Here is a 19,872-nt window from a genome sequence, read left to right as displayed (position 1 = left end):
CAAATCTTATTCTTCTTGTTATTTCCTTTTCATGGTCCGGATCTGCGGTTACTACCTGTCCTAAGTAGACATATTCGCCTACTACTTCCAGTATTTCGCTACCTAATGCAAACTGCTCTTCCTTCGCGAGGCTGTTGAACATTACCTTAGTCTTCTGCATATTGATTTTCAAGCCTACCTTTCTACTTTTGCTGTCTAGGTCATCAATCATTATTTGCAGTTCATCACCCAAGTTGCTTAGCAAGGCAATGTCATCAGCAAATCGCAGATTACTGAGGTATTCTCCATCTACCCTTATCCCTAACTGCTTCCATTAAAAGTCTCTGAATACTTCCTCTAAACAAGCTGTGAATAGTACTGGGGAGATCGTGTCTCCTGGCCCAACACCTTTCTTTATGGGAATTTTGTTACTTTCTTTATGCAGAACTATGGTTGCTGTGCAGCCACTATATATATCTTCCAGCACTTTCACGTACGGCTCGTCTACCCCCTGATTTCACAATGCCTGCATCACCACCGAGGTTGCAACTGAGTCAAATTCTTTTTCGTAATCAATGAATGCTATGTATAAGGGCTGGTTATATTCTGAGCATTTCTCTATCACCTGATTAATGGTATGGATATGATCGATAGTAGAATACCGTTTCCGAAACCCTGCTTGATCCTTTGCTTGATTGCAGTCTAAGGTTGTCCTGATTCTATTAGCGATTACCTTAGTAAACACCTTATACGTAACAGACAGTAAGCTGATTGGTCTGCAATTTTTAAGGTCCTTAGAGTCCCCTTTCTTGTGAATGAGGATAATGTTTGCATTCTTCCATGGTTCCGGTACCGTCGATGACATCAGGCACTGCGTATACAGGGTGGCCAGTTTTTCTAGCACGATATCCCCCCCGTCCTTCAGCAAATCTGTAGTTATCTAATCCTCTCCAGCTGATTTCCCCCTTTTCATAGTTTCTAGTGCTTTCTTGACCTCGTCCTTCGTCACTGGTGGAACGTCTGACTGTTTTTCCCTACCGCCAATCTCATTACGGTCCTGTATACTTTGGCTACTGTAGAGATCTGTATAGAATTCCTCGGCTACTTTGACTATCTTGTCCATATTAGTGATGACGTTGCCCGCTTTATCCCTTAACGCATACATCTGGTTTTCGCCTATGCCCAATTTCTTCTTTACCGCTTTAAGGCTTCCCCCGTTCTTTACAGCATGCTCAATTTTCTCCATGTTATACTTCCTTATAGCGGCGTATATTGAGTGTCAAGATGAAATGTTATTTTATATATAAAAAAACAACAACATTCGCGTACTGCAAATCATCTTACGCATTTTGAAAGAGGAAACGTATAGAATGCGTCTCGAATATTGCCTTGGTGCAACGTCGGCCTTGGTGCCTTTCTAGTTCAGCACCAAGACGGGGTCTAGAAAGTAACTGCCTACGCCAGCCGTGCACTTTCCCGTGCTGAGTGTAACTATTCCACCAGCGAAAAAGAATGTTTGGCGGTAGTATGGGCTGCTGCCAAGTTCCGCCCGTACCTTTATGGCCGACCGTTTCGTGTCATCACTAACCATCACTCGTTGTGTTGGCTGAAAAACTTAAAGGATCCTTGTGGCCGCTTAGCACGTTGGGCATTGCGCCTGCAGGAGCTCGATTTCGATGTTATTTATAAGTCTGGCCGGAAGCACACCGATGCTGATAGCCTGTCCCACGCGCCCGTCGGCCCGCCTTCGTCAAATGCCACCGACGACGATAGCTTCCTCGGAGCAGTCACTACGTCCGATCTCGTCTCCAAACAGCGTGCCGACGACGAGCTGCGACTGATTATCGACCATCTTGAAGGTGGGCATCCTACAATACCCCGGTATCTTGCTCGGGGGTTGTCGTCGTGTTGCCTCCGCAATGGGGTGCTTTAAAAGAATTCTACGTCGAGTGCAAAAACATACCTGCTAGTCATACCAGCTGATCTAAGGCACGAAATCCTCCTGGCCTGCCACGACGAACCAACTTCAGGGCATCTTGGCTTTACACGCACCCTAAACCGAGTCCGGCAGAACTATTATTGGCCACATCTTTCTCCGAGCGTTAGACGTTACGTACAGACTTGTCGACGATGCCAGCGGCGAAAAAAACCCACGCTCAAGCCATCCGGTATGTTACAATCTATTGAACCACCCGTCACACCCTTCGAGCAAGTGGGCATGGACCTTTTAGGCCCATTTCCTTTATCCTCGAACAAACAAAAGTGGATCGTAGTCGCCACAGACTACTTAACACGCTACGCTGAAACGAAGGCCCTTGCCCGAGGAACTGCCGGCGAAGTTGCTCGATTCTTTATGAACGACATTGTGCTCAGACACGGTGCACCGTCGACCATCATTACTGACCGAGGAAAGGCGTTTACAGCTCGGCTATTGCGGGACACCTTAACTCTCAGCCATACCGAGCATCGCACAACAACAGCGTATCACCCTCAGACAAATAGATTAACGGAACGACTAAACAAATCTTTGGCGGACATGACCTCAATGTGCATCGACGTTGAACATAAAATGTGGGACGAGATCCTGCCGTATGTTACCTTCGCCTACAATACGGCGCCACAGGAAACCACGAAGTTTACGCCGTTCCATCTCGTATATGGCAGAGAGGCCCGCACGATTTTGGACGCGATGCTCTCGTGCGGGGAAGAAGCGGTTGAACCCGATGCCGCCCATTTTGCAGAACAAGCCGAACAAGCCCGTCAGCTGACCCGCTTGCACATCAAGGAGCAGCATGCCACCGACGCTCGACACTATAACCTTCGGCACAGGGAAGTCCACTACGAACCAGGGGACCAAGTGTGGGTGTGAACCCCCGTGCGCCGCAAAGGCTTGAGCGAGAAACTACTCCACCGCTATTTCGGACCCTATAAAGTCCTGCGCCGCTTAAACAGCGTTAACTACGAAGTCATTCCAGATGGAACTGTGACCGTCAGTGTTCGACGCCAGCGGCCTGAAATTGTGCATGTGGTGCGCTGAAAGCCGTACTTTTCGCGTGACTGAGCGCTTCCTGCAAGTGAAACCTTGCGTTATTGTACAGTTCACCTCACGCCTAATTTTTTTTCTCCTCTCACCTTGTCATCGGGACGATGTTTTCTTTCACGGGGGGTGGGGGGAATAATGCCACGTGCCTAGCCGTGTTTGGTGCCGACGACGACGAAGCGGTGGTTGGCACGAGCGGCGCGCTGGTGCTGGACTCTGTGATCGGAACTACAAGCCGACCATATTCTCGGGTCTTCGGCTACGTGTATCTTCACGGCTCCCTGTGGCTTCAGTCGTGACAATATCAATATTAACCCGAATCACTATTTTAAATAAGCTATGAAGCATGCGCTACACACTATAATCATATGCTCGTTTAAAAAGAGAGCAAATAGAAAACTGCAACTGAAAACTACAGTTATTTCTATGAAAAGGGAACCAATTCATCACGAAATGGCTCCTTTGCTATGATATTGAGATAATCACGAAGATATTTGAAACATTATAACCTCTTGAGGAGGAGGAAGATGAGGAGGAAAGGCGGGGAGGTTAGCCAGTAAAAGCAACCTGTTTGCGACCCTGCACTAGGGAAGGGGATGAGTGGATATAAAAGTTGTGAGAGAGGGATAGTTGAACTTAATACAGTCACATGACGGACACGCTACATCATATCACGTTACAGCCATGTCATAACAAATTCATAGTCTTTCGATTAGGCCTGTGCTTCTCATAAAGCGGAGCAGTACCTGGGAGGCCTTCGCCGCAGACAACCTCTTGACGTCTCCTAAATTTCTCGATGGTACGGCCAAAGATGCAATATCGAATTTTAACGAGTGCAATATATTGTAATTGGAGGAACACTCAAGCCCTGTTTTTATTGGTAGACACGGCAAAGTTAAATGCTCAGGTCTTTCGTCTTTCTTTGAGGACCAAATTCACGTAAGCAGCCGTCGGCACTCGCTTTGTCACTTAGCGTTAAATTCGTAACTACATCTTCAGCATACTTATTATTATCAATGTATAAGGTACAACGTTACGTGAAATACCATGCGACACAGACATGCCGCACCATTTTAGCAAGTCAAACGAACATGTTTGCGTTTGCTGGGACTAGCGTGTCTCACTTGAGATCAAAGGCTCCAGCTTGGTTCATTGCATTGTCCGTCTCGTTCTTCTTCTCAAAGTAGAAACTGTAGTTGATCCCGCCTGCAAATTTGGCCATTCTATGTTCTCTCATGACGTTACAGTAACAGTAACCCACAGTCAATCATTGCTTGGCCAAGACACCTGTCTACAGCAGCTTACTAAAGGATACACTCATAAGGCGAAACCTTTATATGCTCATGATGTTCGTCCTTCCATCCGCAGAAACTGCCATACTCAATCAGTCAATCAAAAGACGCCATCACCCACCAACGATTGAGTGACACTATCCTTGACCAAAACTCATCGGTAGCCAATCGAACACCAATGCAAATCAATTCTTCAAATTATATAAATATTTAAATAAATATTGTTAAAAACATGTTCAAAATTGGTTTGACGGTACTACTAGTGCATCAAAATATTTGTTTATCTATTCAATGACAATTAATTAATTGAATAAATGACGCCCTCAATGTTACTCCCATGACATCAATGGGTGGCGCTATAAAGTTTTTCGCCTTATTACACTTTAGAGGTCCAACGTGCTACCTGTAATTTTTTTTTTCGCCCACAACAACGACGTAGGCGGCGCACTTTGCACTTCAGCAAGAAAGGCCCCGTAATGCACAAAAATAGGCATTGTCGTTGTTGGGAGGGTAAACGCGAATGCATACGGCTGTGAAAGGTGTAGTTGGTACGTGACATATAGGTGTTCAGTGGTCGGTCCCCGCGTTGTGTGACGCCATGAGGCCACTGACAAAGCAGGTTCTGAAAAGTGGGGCTTCTAATATGAGATGGGAGGTTGGTAAGAGGACCGAACGTTCCAGGATATTTCGTCAATAATATGTGCTACGCATAGGCCATGTAGGCATGTTCAATTCCTTTGATGAAAGCACGGTTTTGTACGTATCTTCGGCACGGGGTCTTCCTATTATCCTCTCACTTGGGGGGCATTCCACTGCTTGGCAATAAATAAGTGGGAACTATAGGAGAAAAAAATGAAGCAATTGGTGAGTAATCCAATAGTAACGTTCATGTACGTGAAGGGCGTCCGTAAGTAGACCCAAAAACGGGAGCTATAAGCGCATAAAGACGGAGGTTATGTGACCCGAAAATATCCTGCGAATGGGGCGTTCAAAGCTGGCGCTTTAAATAACAATTTAAGACTGCTCTGTTACGTGGTACCGCAGTAATAATTACGAGGAAACGTTAGGCGCGTTAACTAATCTTTTCTAGTAATATTCCTATAGCACACCTTCTGCATACCTGACAATGATAACTTTCTCGTTCTTCTCACATTATATATTTTTTTTAAGTGCCAGTTCTCGATTCTCCGGCTGATCGGCTCATCGGCGTAAATGAATGAATACTGTTGCCACAATACTGTCGACATCGCATTTGATGCGCTTAACGTTACAAAAAAAAAAATGTGTAGTTCGCAAGATGTACGGCCTTCACGTTATACGTTTTCACATTAGTCGACAAATCAAGGATATCATGATTTATGGGCTCAATACTTCTCCGCTGAAAAATATATTCGAACTTAGGCTCAAATGTTATCATTGAGCAAGACAGTAAGGCCTCCGCGTCTTCACGCTATCTCGCTACCTTCGGTATACTTTCGGTTTCATTCCTAAACTTTGTTTTCAGAGCCAATCGACCATCCACAAGCGCAGAACGTGTCTCTAGACCCTTCTATGTCGCGCTTATGACAAAGAGGTGGAACTATGAAGTTAAGGCCTCCCTGAATCTTCTTTGCACGTCACGAGAATGCTGTGGCATATATCACTGCCGCATTAAATACTTTAAATTGGATCACCTAGTAGTTAACTCCACCGCTGACTGCATTCGGTGGCCTTGTGGTAGAGCATCCGCCTCGCATTCGGGAGGTACCGGGTTCGATCCCCGGTGCCGCCGGTTACCCACCGGTTTTTCAATGGGTACAAGCTTTCCCCCGGCCTGGTGCTCGGCTCTTCTGGGGCGAAATGCTTGGGAAAACAGTGCCACGGCCCAAATAGTTGCGCCGATGTGGCAGTGATTCGTTCCGCCATCGGACAACAATAAGTCCGCCTTGCGCGGAAAAAGCCCATAATGTTTATAATAAGCTGAGGCTCTAGGGGAGCACTTCAGGTGAGGCTCAAAGGAAGTACCTTTGAAAGACAAACAGAACCACCTTTGCAGGCTGCGAGGTTCGAAACTGGGTTTGGGCCCACTGCGGAGGAGGGGCGCGCAGCGGGGTTTACGGAGCTTCTCCCAAACGCAGACCCCTGGAAAAGCCGAGTGCCAGGCCGGGGGACGCTTGTACCCATTTTTACCGGTGGGTGTCCGGCGGTGGGTTTCGAACTAACCACCTCCCGCAGCCGAGACGGGCGCTGTAACCACTATAAGGCTTGTTAATAGATGCTTTCTGTTTACGTTTTATTGCTAATTTCTGCTACCCTACGGACGTGTTGCTGGCCGTAGTTGGCTTTTCGCCAGAGCGGCATCACATCTAGTGTTCCTTTTTTAATGCTGGAATAAATGATTTGATTTGATCACTATTCGATACGATCTTGAAAATACGATTTCATATACACAATATTTGTTCGATTTCTGGAGCTCTTTCGGCTAGGGAACAGGTCGAGAGAGAGAAAAAGTGAATTGTACGGTTCTGGTGCTACTTTTCGGCCATAGAAGAGCAATATATGCTCGAGATTATTTTGGTCATATAAATGCCAGGTTCTCGCTTAAGGTATTTACGCCGAACAGACAAGACGAAATGACGCCTGGCAATTGCCCTCCGGCAAAGATAAATACGGACCCATTCAGCGGCTTATTCTCTCTAATCTACCGCATAGAAAAAGCAATCGGTATATACGGAGTTTGGCATATTAAGTGGTAAAATGCCCAGACCCATGGGGCAGATATTGTGTTTTATGACAATAATGTATAGCTTTCATCATTATAAAAAAAAGGGGGAGAGGAGATTTAGACTCCCGACGAAGCAGTACTATAGGGCCTTTCGTCTACCAGCTCCCCATGGGGATCTCGTCAGCGTGCATACAAGACGACAGAGCATTGAACGGGCGTTAGGGAAACGACGACGAAGTGGGACTGCTCCGTCTCGTGCTGACCTAACTGGTTGTCGGTGTTCCTCGGTGCCAGACTGCCTTTTGCGTAATGTTACGTTACAATATCTTTTATAGCAGCAAATTGTCCGCGCGAAATGTGCACGCCCACACTTTAGTTTGCGCCGATCCAAGGTGCTTCGACCCCGCGCTGATTTAAATACATGGGACAGAGACCTTTCTGTTATAGCTGTCCCGGCACTGATTACAGTATGCAAACATTTGCAAACATCGCGATGTACGCAGTGAAATTATCGGCACAAAATAACTGGACTACCAAGGCAAACTTAATATCACGGAAGGAGGTGATAATGCTTTATAAGCTCTTATAATACGGATTAATTACTCATTGGCATTCCCCACGCTCAGCCATATAGCTACAAAGGAAAGCTATAAAAAATTTTTCATGTTCAGAATATCACTGGAACTAGCATAATGACGATATTCCAATACGTGCACAGAAATTTTGGTTATTGGAATGATCACCAGGATGGACATGAGAAATCGCACTAAGCTTTCGTTCACAGTACTGTGCCAGGTCACCACATGATTAACAGCGCACCAAGTTCTTGGTACCGCATCCGTGCCGTAACAACCAAATTGGCGACTCATTTTTCGGATGGGCTAGTGTCCTCCAAAGGAAGTAAATGATCGCCCCACTTTGGTAGTACTTGCTTGGAGAATACTACATATGTCCTGTGATTTCTTCGTAGCTGCGCTAAATACGGCATGAAAACAACCTTACGAAATCTTTCTCTCAGTTTTTGATCGCAATGTGTCGCCGTCGCCTTTCTTTTGTGCAGCGCAAGAAGCAGCTTGCAGACACTAATCGCAGCTTGGCAGCGGTTCTTTCCTTTCAGCCTGTCGCATTAGCATTGGCAAGTACTAAGGACCCAAACCGGCCTAGGCTGCAATATCAATATTGATTAGAGTCCCTCACGAACCTCAAAAGAAAGCACAACGCAAACAGGGCGACGTTAAAGGTCAAAAGTCAAAATAAACGTGCCTCGTCTGTAGCCGGGGCAACGACGAATAATACTGATAAACCTGGTTCCTCAACAGAACTCCACAAAAATGAACGTTTGACAGGCGTAGCCTGCCTTGTCTGCATTCTGGGGGATAGTTTTCACGAACATGTTGCGAACAAGCGCCTGTAGAACCTATGTTTAGAAGTATAGTAAGCGCTCGACCTCTAAAGCACATAGTCATAATAGACACCGGGGTCTTGCACTCGCCTAAATGCCCATGGCCTCATTAGAGAATGCTCTAATGAACTCCGTCAAGAGTTAGGTCATGTGACGGTTACTAATGACACTCTGCTTCCATCGTGGGCACGCATGAAGACTCACTCGTATCGTCAATAAAGCAGTGCGAAAATACGTTGCGCGCCGCTGGCCGCGCCGCAGCTTGCATGTTGTTTTCACTAACTGCCGACGCGCGCTTGTACCGCGCGTACCGCATGGAGACGCGTCAGCCCTGGGATCCTGCCTCGTTTCTGTTCTTTGCAGAGCCACTCGTTAATGCTGACTCTCTGGTTAGGGAAACGTTCCCTTCCATGGCAGCCCGCTTCAAAACCCTTCTGACCTTTTTCTCTCTAATGCGAGAGCCCGCGTAGCTTGCATCGCGCCACTAGAGCGTTCAGTCTGGCAAGCCACTGACGTCGGGAGTACTGATGCTTCACACGAGAAGCATCGCTCGGAAACCCCATACCTGTCACGACGATCGAGAAAAAAAAAATGAGTAATCTAACCTAGCGCGTAGTAATCTAACCTAGTGAGTAATCTAACCTTTTCCTTCTTTAACGTAGCGCAGACGCGAGCTTTGCCGTTGCAGCACCTGTTTTTGTTTGAAATAGTACCGCGAATGGAAAGTCTCAATTAAATGCGAAAAGCTGCTGGAAATAACCGAGATATCGATGCATGCGTTGGTTGTGGAGGATAAACAGGAAACACGTTAGGTGGGAGAGAAACTAAATGTGAGCAATAAACACGTGGTAGGACCAGATTATCAGCGCTACAATAAATCTGGAGCGCCTGATGTGTTCGCGGATAGCCGCAGGGTGCCGTGAAAAACAAAAACAAAAGTAAATAGGACCGCACGCTTGCACACCAGGTTTTTTTATTTTTGCGCCACAAGGTAGAACTCGTGACGTGAGTTATGAGTATCGATTCGGTTGGATTATACCGGAGCTTCCCTGTCTCCTGGTTTATATACAGAGCGATTTGCGAAGGCAAGAGTTAGAGTTGTTTTTATCGGAGGCCGACCGCTCTGGTGTCCTTCAACAAATCTCCCGATGCTCCACTCCCTAGTAACGGTACCGTATTCCTGCCAGAGAAAGAACGGCAAAACACTGTATGTCACATGCCTGACAAAGCGTTAGTCTGCCCATAGCCAGAGATGCACCGATACTTTCTGTGCGCACTACCGTTATAGAGTTTGCCAGAGAAAGAACGGCAAAACACTGTATGCCACATGCCTGACAAAGCGTTAGTCTTCCCATAGTCAGAGATGCGCCGATACTTTCTGTGCGCACTACCGTTATAGAGTTTGCCAGAGAAAGAACGGCAAAACACTGTATGTCACATGCCTGACAAAGCGTTAGTCTGCCCATAGTCAGAGATGCACCGATACTTTCTGTGCGCACTACCGTTATAGAGTTTGCCAGAGAAAGAACGGCAAAACACTGTATGCCACATGCCTGACAAAGCGTTAGTCTGCCCATAGTCAGAGATGCGCCGATACTTTCTGTGCGCACTACCGTTACAGAGTTTGTTTACAAATATTTGAAACCGATAAAATACACGTCACGCGAGATTCTCTTTCATTTTATCTATGTAAGAGATGAGATAAAAACAAGCCAAAGGCACTGAGTAAATATTATAGAAAACAAAAAGGGCAAATTTAATCATCGAGTCTGAAAATCATGTTTCTGCGAAAATCGTCTGCGAACATTATGTGTAAATAGCGATGTTGACCCCTAGTCGCTTACGGCAGCGACTACCGTGGAAAGGTGTTTGCTAACCGATATAAATGGTGCTAGGGGCGACATTTAGCGATGAGAGACCCTCAATAGTTTCCTCTAGCATTGCGTTGTGACATACGCACGTTGAACGACTTCTTGCTACACTCTAAAGAAGAAAAAGAAAACAAATGCTGTAACGTAAATAGCGATTCTTTCTGCGCCTTAAGGGACTTAACAGTGTATAGTTTCCAGCGTAGTTATGCGGTTTGCTAATGCGCTCTTCATTCGTGATGTCCAGTAGTGGAGCTTATTAGTTAGAGGGATAAGCACTGTTATTATTTCGAGGCGCAAACAAATAAATTTTTCTCTTTACAGGCAGGTTTCCCCGACGAACCGTGTTATACGCTTTATGACGTCATATATAGTATAATCGTGAAAGAACTAACGCTGCTGTCAAGCCTAGTATTCTTAGAATTTCAGTATATTTGGGGCAAATAAATACAATACCCTTCCACCTGCCGTAAATTAATTCGCGTTTTCTTTCCTACAAAATGTTCTGAAACGCGTAATCTCATTTATTTTGCCTGCAAAATGCATAGCGTTCTCTCGAAAGGAAATGAGACTAGAGAAACTGGGGGAAGGAAGGCGGTCTTTCCGAAATCGAACACTGAAAACCATTACGTTCCCAGCCACTGAAGGCAAATCGACGCGCCATCCCCTTCTGGTTTGCGGGAACCTTGAGCAAACTCGAGTAGAGCCGTGAAAGCAACCACGCCCCTTTTACCCTCTCCCCCCTCTAAGCAATTTGATTCTCGCTCAAAAGAATGGTTGGCATATAGGAAATCGGCAAAGCAATTTCCCAGGCTTAGAAAATGAGGCCACGAGATCCTTTCGTTGGCGCCAAAAAAAAAAAAAAGGCAAGGCAATTGTGCTGTGTGAGCACTAGCCCAGCTGTTTACACATATTTTCGACTGAAAATTTAGTTTCTATATTTTTGCTATGCGAGCCATTGAAGATATTGAGTTATCATACGTACTTGTATAAATGGATGTCATCTCTTATTCGACTTATGTTTCTATTTAAATGGGAATTAAGTTCCATGGTAGCGGATCCCCCCCCCCCCCTTCAACTCTATACAGAGAAGAATAAGGTATCATTTATGGCAGTGATTTCGCATTGTGCATTATAAGTCAAAGCAATTTGTATGTATCTTCTTTAATACAAAATTTTCTGTCTCTGAATCGTGTTGCATATTTAGAAAAAGGCGGCATAGAGGTGATTTCGGGTCTCTTATAGTATGTCTTTCGAGTCGTGAGCAAGAGCTTTTAAGATACCCCATTTCCCATAACACCACAGGTTCAAAAAGCTAACAATTGTATCCTTAGTGTGTCGGATAAACCGATCGTCACATCTCAATGTAGTTAATGCGTGGTTAAGTGAAAAACATGCAAGTATTTACAGAACGAGTGTGGCCTCTGATCCGATGAAAATAACTAGTCTTACTTCGCTCGTAAAGCAAGAAATCGGACTTTTCTTTCAGACTGGGCAAGAACGGCATTAATGCACACGAATAAATGAACGTGTTCAGTAAATAATTGTAACGGCATGAAAATATTTTTAATTTTCCGAATGCAGCTCGAGGACCAAATTAAGCTGCTCCGCATGTAAAGCTAGGGTTTCGGTGACGGTATATTTGGTGATATTTTGCGTGTCAGACCATTGACACGTGAAAATTTCTTTCATAATCCTATAAGAAAATGTCTTTCCTGCGGTATTGTGAAGCAGTACTATTCACATGCGAGCGTACACAAAAACTGCCACTACAAATTCCCTATCGATGTCGGAAGATAACGCTGGGCATGACGGACGTATAAATGCAGTTGCAAGGAGAAATTCTATTTAGTCCGGGAATTTCAATATTGCAGCAGCTAAATGTTATCGTTTTTACTAATCTGGCCCAAATATCTGCCCTCTTATGAATATATTGACTTTTATGTATGAATTGTCAAAACTAAAAAGTAAAAAATATTTTTCAGTCTTCAACGCAGAGGGCTTCAATCGCGGGAATGCAAGCCGTGTCATGCAACGCGATCAAAACTTCATTTTGTGTTTGATGTAAGAATTTTTGTTAGCGAACGTTGCAAACATCCAGAAGTGCCCGACGTGGTTCCAGAGCCTGAAAACCTAGCCAGCTGAGCCTAGGAAGCCCAGGTAGAGTAAAATCTTACACCCACCGTATATCACCCTTGCATAACATGGACATGGCCTTGGAGCAAACTGTCGCAATAAACTCCTAAACCTTGAATACCCAAAACGTTTGAGAGCTCGAAAGGCAGCTAGCATTGCTTGGATCTTGAAAACGTGATAAAAAAAATTTAATAACTGCACTACAGTCTCCCTAATAACAACCGGATAAAGAAATTTATAGAGGCAATAATTTTACGACAGCAGAGCTACACTCTAAATGAGAATCACCCGGATTTCTTGAGGAAGCATTTTTCGATAGAAAAGCGCGTGGGAATGGGAAACCCGAAGCGCCACTTTCCCTTTCCAGCCATCATGAGTAAAGAAAACTTTGAAAGTTTTCTTCTTCCACTTTTTCCAGGTTGTGTGCTACCGGAAGTTGAAGGCTGAAGAGTTAACGATATGACTCAAAAGAAGTGGTTCGTGATAAAGTTTTGAGATTTTATCTGGTCCTTTATTGAAACTAAAAGCATAGAGAACTGCAGTCAATATGTGTGTGGAATGAATATGAATATGGTTGAGAATGACAATTTGGAGTATATAGAGCCTGAACCCAGAAGCAGATGTTTGTGGGTATATGGCAGTAAGGTACAAGACACTGAAATAACTATCGGATATCGGGACAAGAAATATGTAATCGTTTCGCCATCTGACGTAAAGCTCCGAGAGAATGTATTTCGCATAACGATATTAATAACTCTACAGCTTCCCATTCTTTCTTATAACACAAACTTAAAAGTAAATAAAAGAACTGTGGGAATTGTAGCAGCGGTTAAAGCATGTGCAATATATGCAAAGAACGGCTACAAAATCAACCACATAGCGCCTATATTTTCGTTTTTCAGAGGATGAAAATCAACTAGCAAAAACATATGCGGAAATAAAATTTATTAAGCAAAATAAAATGCCTGAAATTTCAAGACATGCTTCAAACCAATGATTTATTGTTCGTAATAGGGCAGGGGAAAGTCATGTACAGTAACTTGAGCGGCATTTTTTTCTGGTACTCAATTCTGCCGATGTTCCTGCCGATGTTTGACCCCAATGCCTCATAAAGAACATTTTTCTCATATTCTTCGTTTTTTTAACCTTCTCTCGCATGCTCTATTGCAAGAAGAATTTCCTATCATAACACCATTTCTTCCCCAGAAGAGGCTGTCGCAACGTCGCCAACTACCTCTACGCAGTGTGGGACGGCCAGGGCCTCCAACGCGCAGCTCGCGTAATGCTATCAGGAAATCTAGACGGCCATTCTTACTGACCACCTAAATAGGGACGAACTGCGCAATCGAGACAGTGGGGCTGAAAACTTTTTCTGTTTAGCTTTTAGCCTATGAACTGTGAGCAGACCAAGGGCCACACGTCTTCTGAACTCATGACGTCACCACGCCCTGACCAAATAAACGTTAATCCTTCTCCTTGGCCATTTTGCAATCTTAGTTCAGAGACGGGTTTTAATTTCCGCCGAAGGAGGCAGCCGGCTTCCCGTTCTCCTAACTGCATTGTAATCGGTGACACTACGAAATTTACTGCACATGTTTGTTCCTTGTTTTTTTTTTTTTTTTATCTCAGGTTTGTCTGTCAGTAAAGTGGCGATCTTTCAGCATGTGCAAAATAATCGATTTTATTCTTTATTACTTTGGCGAAGTTCAGGCACGACACTGCAATTAATTAACCTTCTGCGCTGCTTTAGGGTCCTTAATCTGTTCTCATGTTCTTCTCAGAAAGTTATTTATTCAAGATGTAATTTCGATGACCAACTCCAGCATCAAACACAAAACCAGCCGTTAGTTTACATTGAACTAAAATGGCTTCCTATGCAACATTTGTTCACTTCTTCTTTTACTTAAAAATTATGCCGATAGGCCTATGAGTTAAGTTGTGTCAAATGTTTGTAATTATCCTCAGTTGTGAGGTGTTGCGCAACACACGCAAATTCATTTAATGGGCTCTTTTTGAAATTTTATTTTCGTATTTATGGCACAGCAACTTATTAGGGGTCTCTAAGTAAGTGCAGGCTAACTACAGTAGCTATTTCAGGAAGTTTTTCTATATATAAGAATTCTTGTGACCTGAATACCTGTCAACGTGTCACCTCGATACAGCGAGTGTATATCAAAATTAAAATATATGCGATATATCTCGACTTAGTTGCCGTGTCAACCGAGTAGAACATTTATTTTAGGGGAAATATGGGTGTACATTTTGCGCCATTGTCTGGTTTCGAGTAACTTCTGCAGAACAACTTTTTCTTTAGCGATCAGAATACATCTCTTCCGATGAGCGCAGACCGTTTTGCTTGTGTATATCTGCGCAAACCTATATAGTATACATGTTGTGCCCATGCTTTGCGGAAGTTTGGGTTTCAGGTGGAACATGCGAACGTTAATTAGTTCTTACAGGAGAAGCCAAGAAGTCACAAAATTTGCCAGCATAATTAACGGATTACTGTATATATGGGAACTAACAAAAAAGGGTTCGTTAGATCGTTGGGGACAAGTTAATAAAGTTTGATGGTAATTTTTTTTATTGGCTTACAGCTGTTGTGAAAGTAAATAAATGCGCAAATATACCTCTTAGCAGGGCATACAGTCGCCATAGAAACATTACATGCAATAGTATAGAAGGTGTTTAAGCGTTTCAGAAGTGTTTAATTATTATAAGTAATGCTACCTACGAATTCATTTTCTGATTTTTGAGCCAACATTTGCTTACTGACTTCAATAATTTGAATAACAGTGCTCCAGCTGTAATTTTCAGTGTGGTGTGTTCGCCACATTTCATTATGAGTACTTATGCTAGCACAGATCCGCACATAAATATTGAGAAATAACCAACAGATTGTCATTTGTCACTCATGCTTCTGTTTTTTCCTCTGCCTAATGATTTCACGTGTAAGGCACCACATTCCGCCTCTCGCAGTTAGTCCTACAAGATCCGCTTTCAATTGGCTCTCATTCTCCCTCCTGTGCGCTCCGTGGGTCTGGTTCCATTTCCTATCAAGAGCATTGGTAGATGAATTGTACTCGTCAAGTAATGATTCTGTACCTAGTACTCCAAGCATAGAGCAATTAAGCACTCACTGCCGACGGAAAGCACAAAATTAGCTCTGATGAGTTTCTAGGAAGAAATTGCCGAAACAGAAATTGCGACCTTTGCTCCGAGAACCTCCGCTAAAGCGAACTAATGCCCCGAAACAAATTACTCCTTGTGCTTCTGGGGATGAATGCCAGAGACTGGCCGCTTTCGCAATCCAGAACGTTCCGTGCATATTGCGTGCTGAGGACAGATGCTGCTGAGAAAATTCCCTCAACTAGGCATGAGTCGCGAAAATGATTTCCCATCAGCCATTTATCATAAGGAAAAAGAAGCAGAACTTGGGCAGTTATTGATGAATAAAAATAACACAGTGCAGATTTGGTGGCAAGAGGAAGGGGCGCATAAAACACAGGCACAAAAAAATCAATCATGCAGTACCGTACGCAAGCCAGGCGACTAATTCTTGCACCATTGAATATAAAACTATATGTAGCCTCTGAGCATCCAAATAGTGATAGGTCTGGCGTAAACACAGAGTTTGGATGATTACATAATTATCGAAACATTACGTAAGGATTAGAGGTGCAACGATGCTGTAAATTTTAATAGTATGTAATTATCTCAATGAATATACGTTACCAGCAAATCCGGTCGAGCTCATGTGCTTTCCAAGATTTCTGTAAATCTGTTGTGTACAAAGATACATTTAGGAAATTAAAGTTATTCTCTATTTAAAAAAACGTATACAGCTGCAGGTTTCTTAGGCTGGGAGTGAACGGATATTACGACTGCGCTGTAGTCTTAATTCCCAACCCTGCACTTACATAAACTGGATTCGCAGATTGCAATTGCAGGAAGTAGAACACCTGAGATGCCAAACAAACATTTTTAATGTGATTCAAATGAACGATGTTGTAAGTTTATGTTCATGATTACAAAAATGGTGTATGCTTTCGGTTAGCAGAAATGGGTTTCTTTCAAGTTTTTTTCTGAGTGTTTACAGATGACATAGAAAAAAATTGGGGAGCATTTTGGAAACACTTGCTCGGGGACTGGGAAATGGTACATTTTATTGCGCTCATACTAATTCAAATTGCATAATTTTCTATTGCGTAGCCACAGCTTTTTACTGAATAGATTCTGCGGTCAAAAATACTACTACATAAAACTAGTGGTCCGCGTTATTTCAAATAAACAACAAATATCTGCAATGAATTCAGGAGCTATGCTTCCAATATTTGGTTTGTTATGGTGCAGTTATGAATTATTTTGAAGGCTATATTCTTGAGGAGTTTCCCGAAATTTGTGCAATTTTTCTAAGCATAATTTGCCTAAGGTGACAGCTTGTCAGCCAGGTATACATTTCCACATAGTTCGAGGTCCTAAAATAGCTTTCATTACCTTCGAACCAACATAGTGTCGTGTGCCATTTGCAACTCCTTTCGCAATGTGCGCTATAAAGAACATGGGTTAAGTTCAGATCAGGATTTGAAACGTATTCGTTTTTAGGCGCCTATTACATTCTTATCTTTGTTAAATTTGTGTTTAAAAACTGAATGAACATTGACAGCTACTAGGGGTTAGAAGTTGTGGTAAGAATGACAGAACACCTCACACCAAAAATTGGGCTAATATTGACATGATTCAGGGATATTGCTATCGCGAGTGGTAAACTCTGTACTTCCACACCATCGTTGACTTGAAAATGTGGTATACGCGCGTTTTGAGTATGGAAGTTCCACTCGAGTCAGGATGCGTTATATTAATTGAGTTTCAACCCCCATGAATGGACCTTTGAAAGCATGTCGCATGTCGGCATTCCCAATCACAAGAAGAACAAATTTAAAAGAATATTTCGAATGAGTCATCAGTGCACTCATGGAATGAAAGCTAAACTTTTTAAGCTGCATCTTAGGCACGGGAAAGTTCTGTTCTGTTTCAAACGAACGGAATATGACTTGCATGCTGGCTATCAACCCGTACCCTCCTTTTTACCTTTTCATTTACGCCACTAATTATTGCTATACCCAGTCAAAGAACGAACAAGGCACTACGATTTTAAGTTTCAAACGCGAGTTTACAAAAAAAAAAAAGGCAAGAATAATTCGTGATAGTCCTTCTGCAGATTTTATAACACAGGAAATGAACGCGTCCACGCAGTACAAGTACTCGATAAAGTTCTGTCTCTTAAATTCAAGAAGCCAAAAAACACGCTCTTGAACATAAGCTCGAATAAGTGTAAATTCTCGTACTATACTTCTCCATTTTAAATCACGTTGATACCTTTCCGCATAGAAGTTATCTTCAATAAAGGAAGAGAAGAATTGCTCTGAATGTTTTCTCGGCACCTGTTTGCCATCCATGGTTTGTTGCTTTCACGGGTGGCCTCCGTTCTTATCGAAGTGCGCTCCCGCAGACTGAGGAGCGCTGGAGGTTGCGTAAAAAGGTTATTTATACAGACTGACTCCAAAGGTAAATCACAGCGCTGAAATTGAAAATATAAATGTATTATCTAAAAAGGCTACACGGAATGAAAATAGCGTATACGTTTAAGCGGAATGCCTACCACGGCTTTCAATTCTCGGAATTCGAAACACGATTGCAGAATTGCAAAAACTTTACGTATGCAAAAATGTTCATTTCTAACCTTGTTACGCCGGGCGGAATTTAATCATGATATGACGCAGTCGCTTTGGGGCGTAAAGTCCCAATAACAAACCAAACTAAACCAAACTTTCCCTCGCAATGGTTTAAGCTGCAAACTAAGGCTTTTCAATGATTTATGCTAGCGTGAAGGAGGTTTAGAAATGCATGGAATGATCAAAGTGCGCGGGAGCTCTACTGTAACTTCCGCTATGGTGTTTGTGACAGGAACAAAAAAGAACAGAAAATACTAATTTGTATAGTCGGTTATGGCTCATGATCATTGCGAGGATTCGCACCAATTAGTCGCGATTTCAACCCTTTTCGCTGATAGGATCGTGCATACTTTAGTTGTAAAAATAAAAATTGCTTTCGCTCAGTCTTTTTCATAACAGCCTGAATGCCTCAATAAAAAGTCTCACTTTGTAGTGTCTTGATCTCTTATTGTGGCGGGCACGTGCCTACAGGGACAAGACTTAAAACTAAGTTGTGTTTCATGCGAATAACAGAAATGAAGCCAATTATTCTATAGTAATCGCAAAAGTTTCTTTGCCTATTCGCACGGTTCAAACAGCCACTCGCCACGCCTACCACAAGTCTGTACCTCTACGAAAATCTTAAGTCAGCAGGCCGGGAATGCTGTTCGGCAGCTAACGAAACCTGCAGCCATTCATAACCAAAAAAAAAGTGAGGCGCATGCCGTGGTGCTAGGCGACGCAGCAACCGCTGGAACACCGACACGGCCAGCGTGGAATTGAAACTAGCGTGTACAGCGATGTGGAACGTGGCACCCTAAAACTCACCGTGGCGGTTTGCTTCCGGCGACGCTGGCCTGCAGAGGCAAGCTTGCCGAACTCGACCAACACCGGCGAGGCGGTCACGTGGGGACGAGACGCCTTGCGGCTTCGGAAGCGCAGGGGCTCCGCCGTACCACCGTCCAGGCAGGCGCTTCGAAAGGCCGAGAGCATGGCGACCACACACCCGGGCCAGGCCGCAGACAGCGGCGCACTAGTACTGCGCGTTCGACCGGCACCCGGTGCATGAACCCGGAGCTCCTTCCCTTCGATCTGGCGCGAGAGGGCAGCGACAACGGCGCGCGCACCTCGGACTAAAGACAGGCGGGATTTTCGAAATAGCGAACAATGCTAAGTTTCCGTTTGACCCGAGTCCTTCAATACCTTTTGTTTGGCCCGTACCCGTGATAGCTGTTCACTCTATGGCATGCATGATTTTTGTGGAAGGCGTCTGTAGTTGGTAGTAAGAGGAAGTCAAAACTAATATAGATCTCAAAAGCCGTCGGAAGGCTAATATACCGGCCACTGTATTGGTAAGACTTTGGCCCAGTTCAACGAAGAACAGGCTCGGCTGGGAACTTGAATTTTCTTACTAGGGCATAAAATGGAAACAGTTTTCAGCAACGTTATGTCAGCGCCAGCGTGCTTATCGCAGAGGCTCCAGCCCGTGTCCTGGAAACAACTCTGCTGACCTCAGGGCTGGTGATTGTGTCCACGATCATACTGCACATTGCTTTTCTGGTCGCCAATTAGTGCGACGGCCCTGCAGCTATTTAGCATCATGTCGGTCATAACGGCCAGCGCTGAATGGCGCTAACAATCGTCAAAATCTACGCTTCATTGTCCGTAGAAAGCGTGCTGGCGGCGGTAAATTTCTGCCTTTCTCTCTCACTGCACACTTTTCTCTTGTACCCAGTG

At 43.9% G+C, this 19,872-nt stretch overlaps 1 protein-coding gene across 1 annotated transcript in view; it reads right to left on the bottom strand.

Moving 5' to 3' along the window:
- The window catches only part of LOC146181180 (uncharacterized), a 101,115-nt gene extending 81,980 nt beyond the window's left edge, over positions 1 to 19,135 (bottom strand). The window contains exon 1 of the mRNA XM_084575718.1: positions 18,964 to 19,135. Within this exon, the coding sequence (XP_084431844.1) occupies positions 18,964 to 19,128 (165 nt within the window). The 5' untranslated portion in view covers positions 19,129 to 19,135. The remainder of the gene's footprint in view (positions 1 to 18,963) is intronic.
- Positions 19,136 to 19,872: the final 737 nt, after the last annotated feature.

Source organism: Amblyomma maculatum, chromosome 8, assembly GCF_055883805.1.
Source record: "Amblyomma maculatum isolate TAMU_Amacu chromosome 8, ASM5588380v1, whole genome shotgun sequence".
Classification (NCBI taxonomy): domain Eukaryota; kingdom Metazoa; phylum Arthropoda; class Arachnida; order Ixodida; family Ixodidae; genus Amblyomma; species Amblyomma maculatum.
Note: the sequence above shows the minus strand (reverse complement) of the source record. Positions and strands in the feature narration are given on the sequence as shown.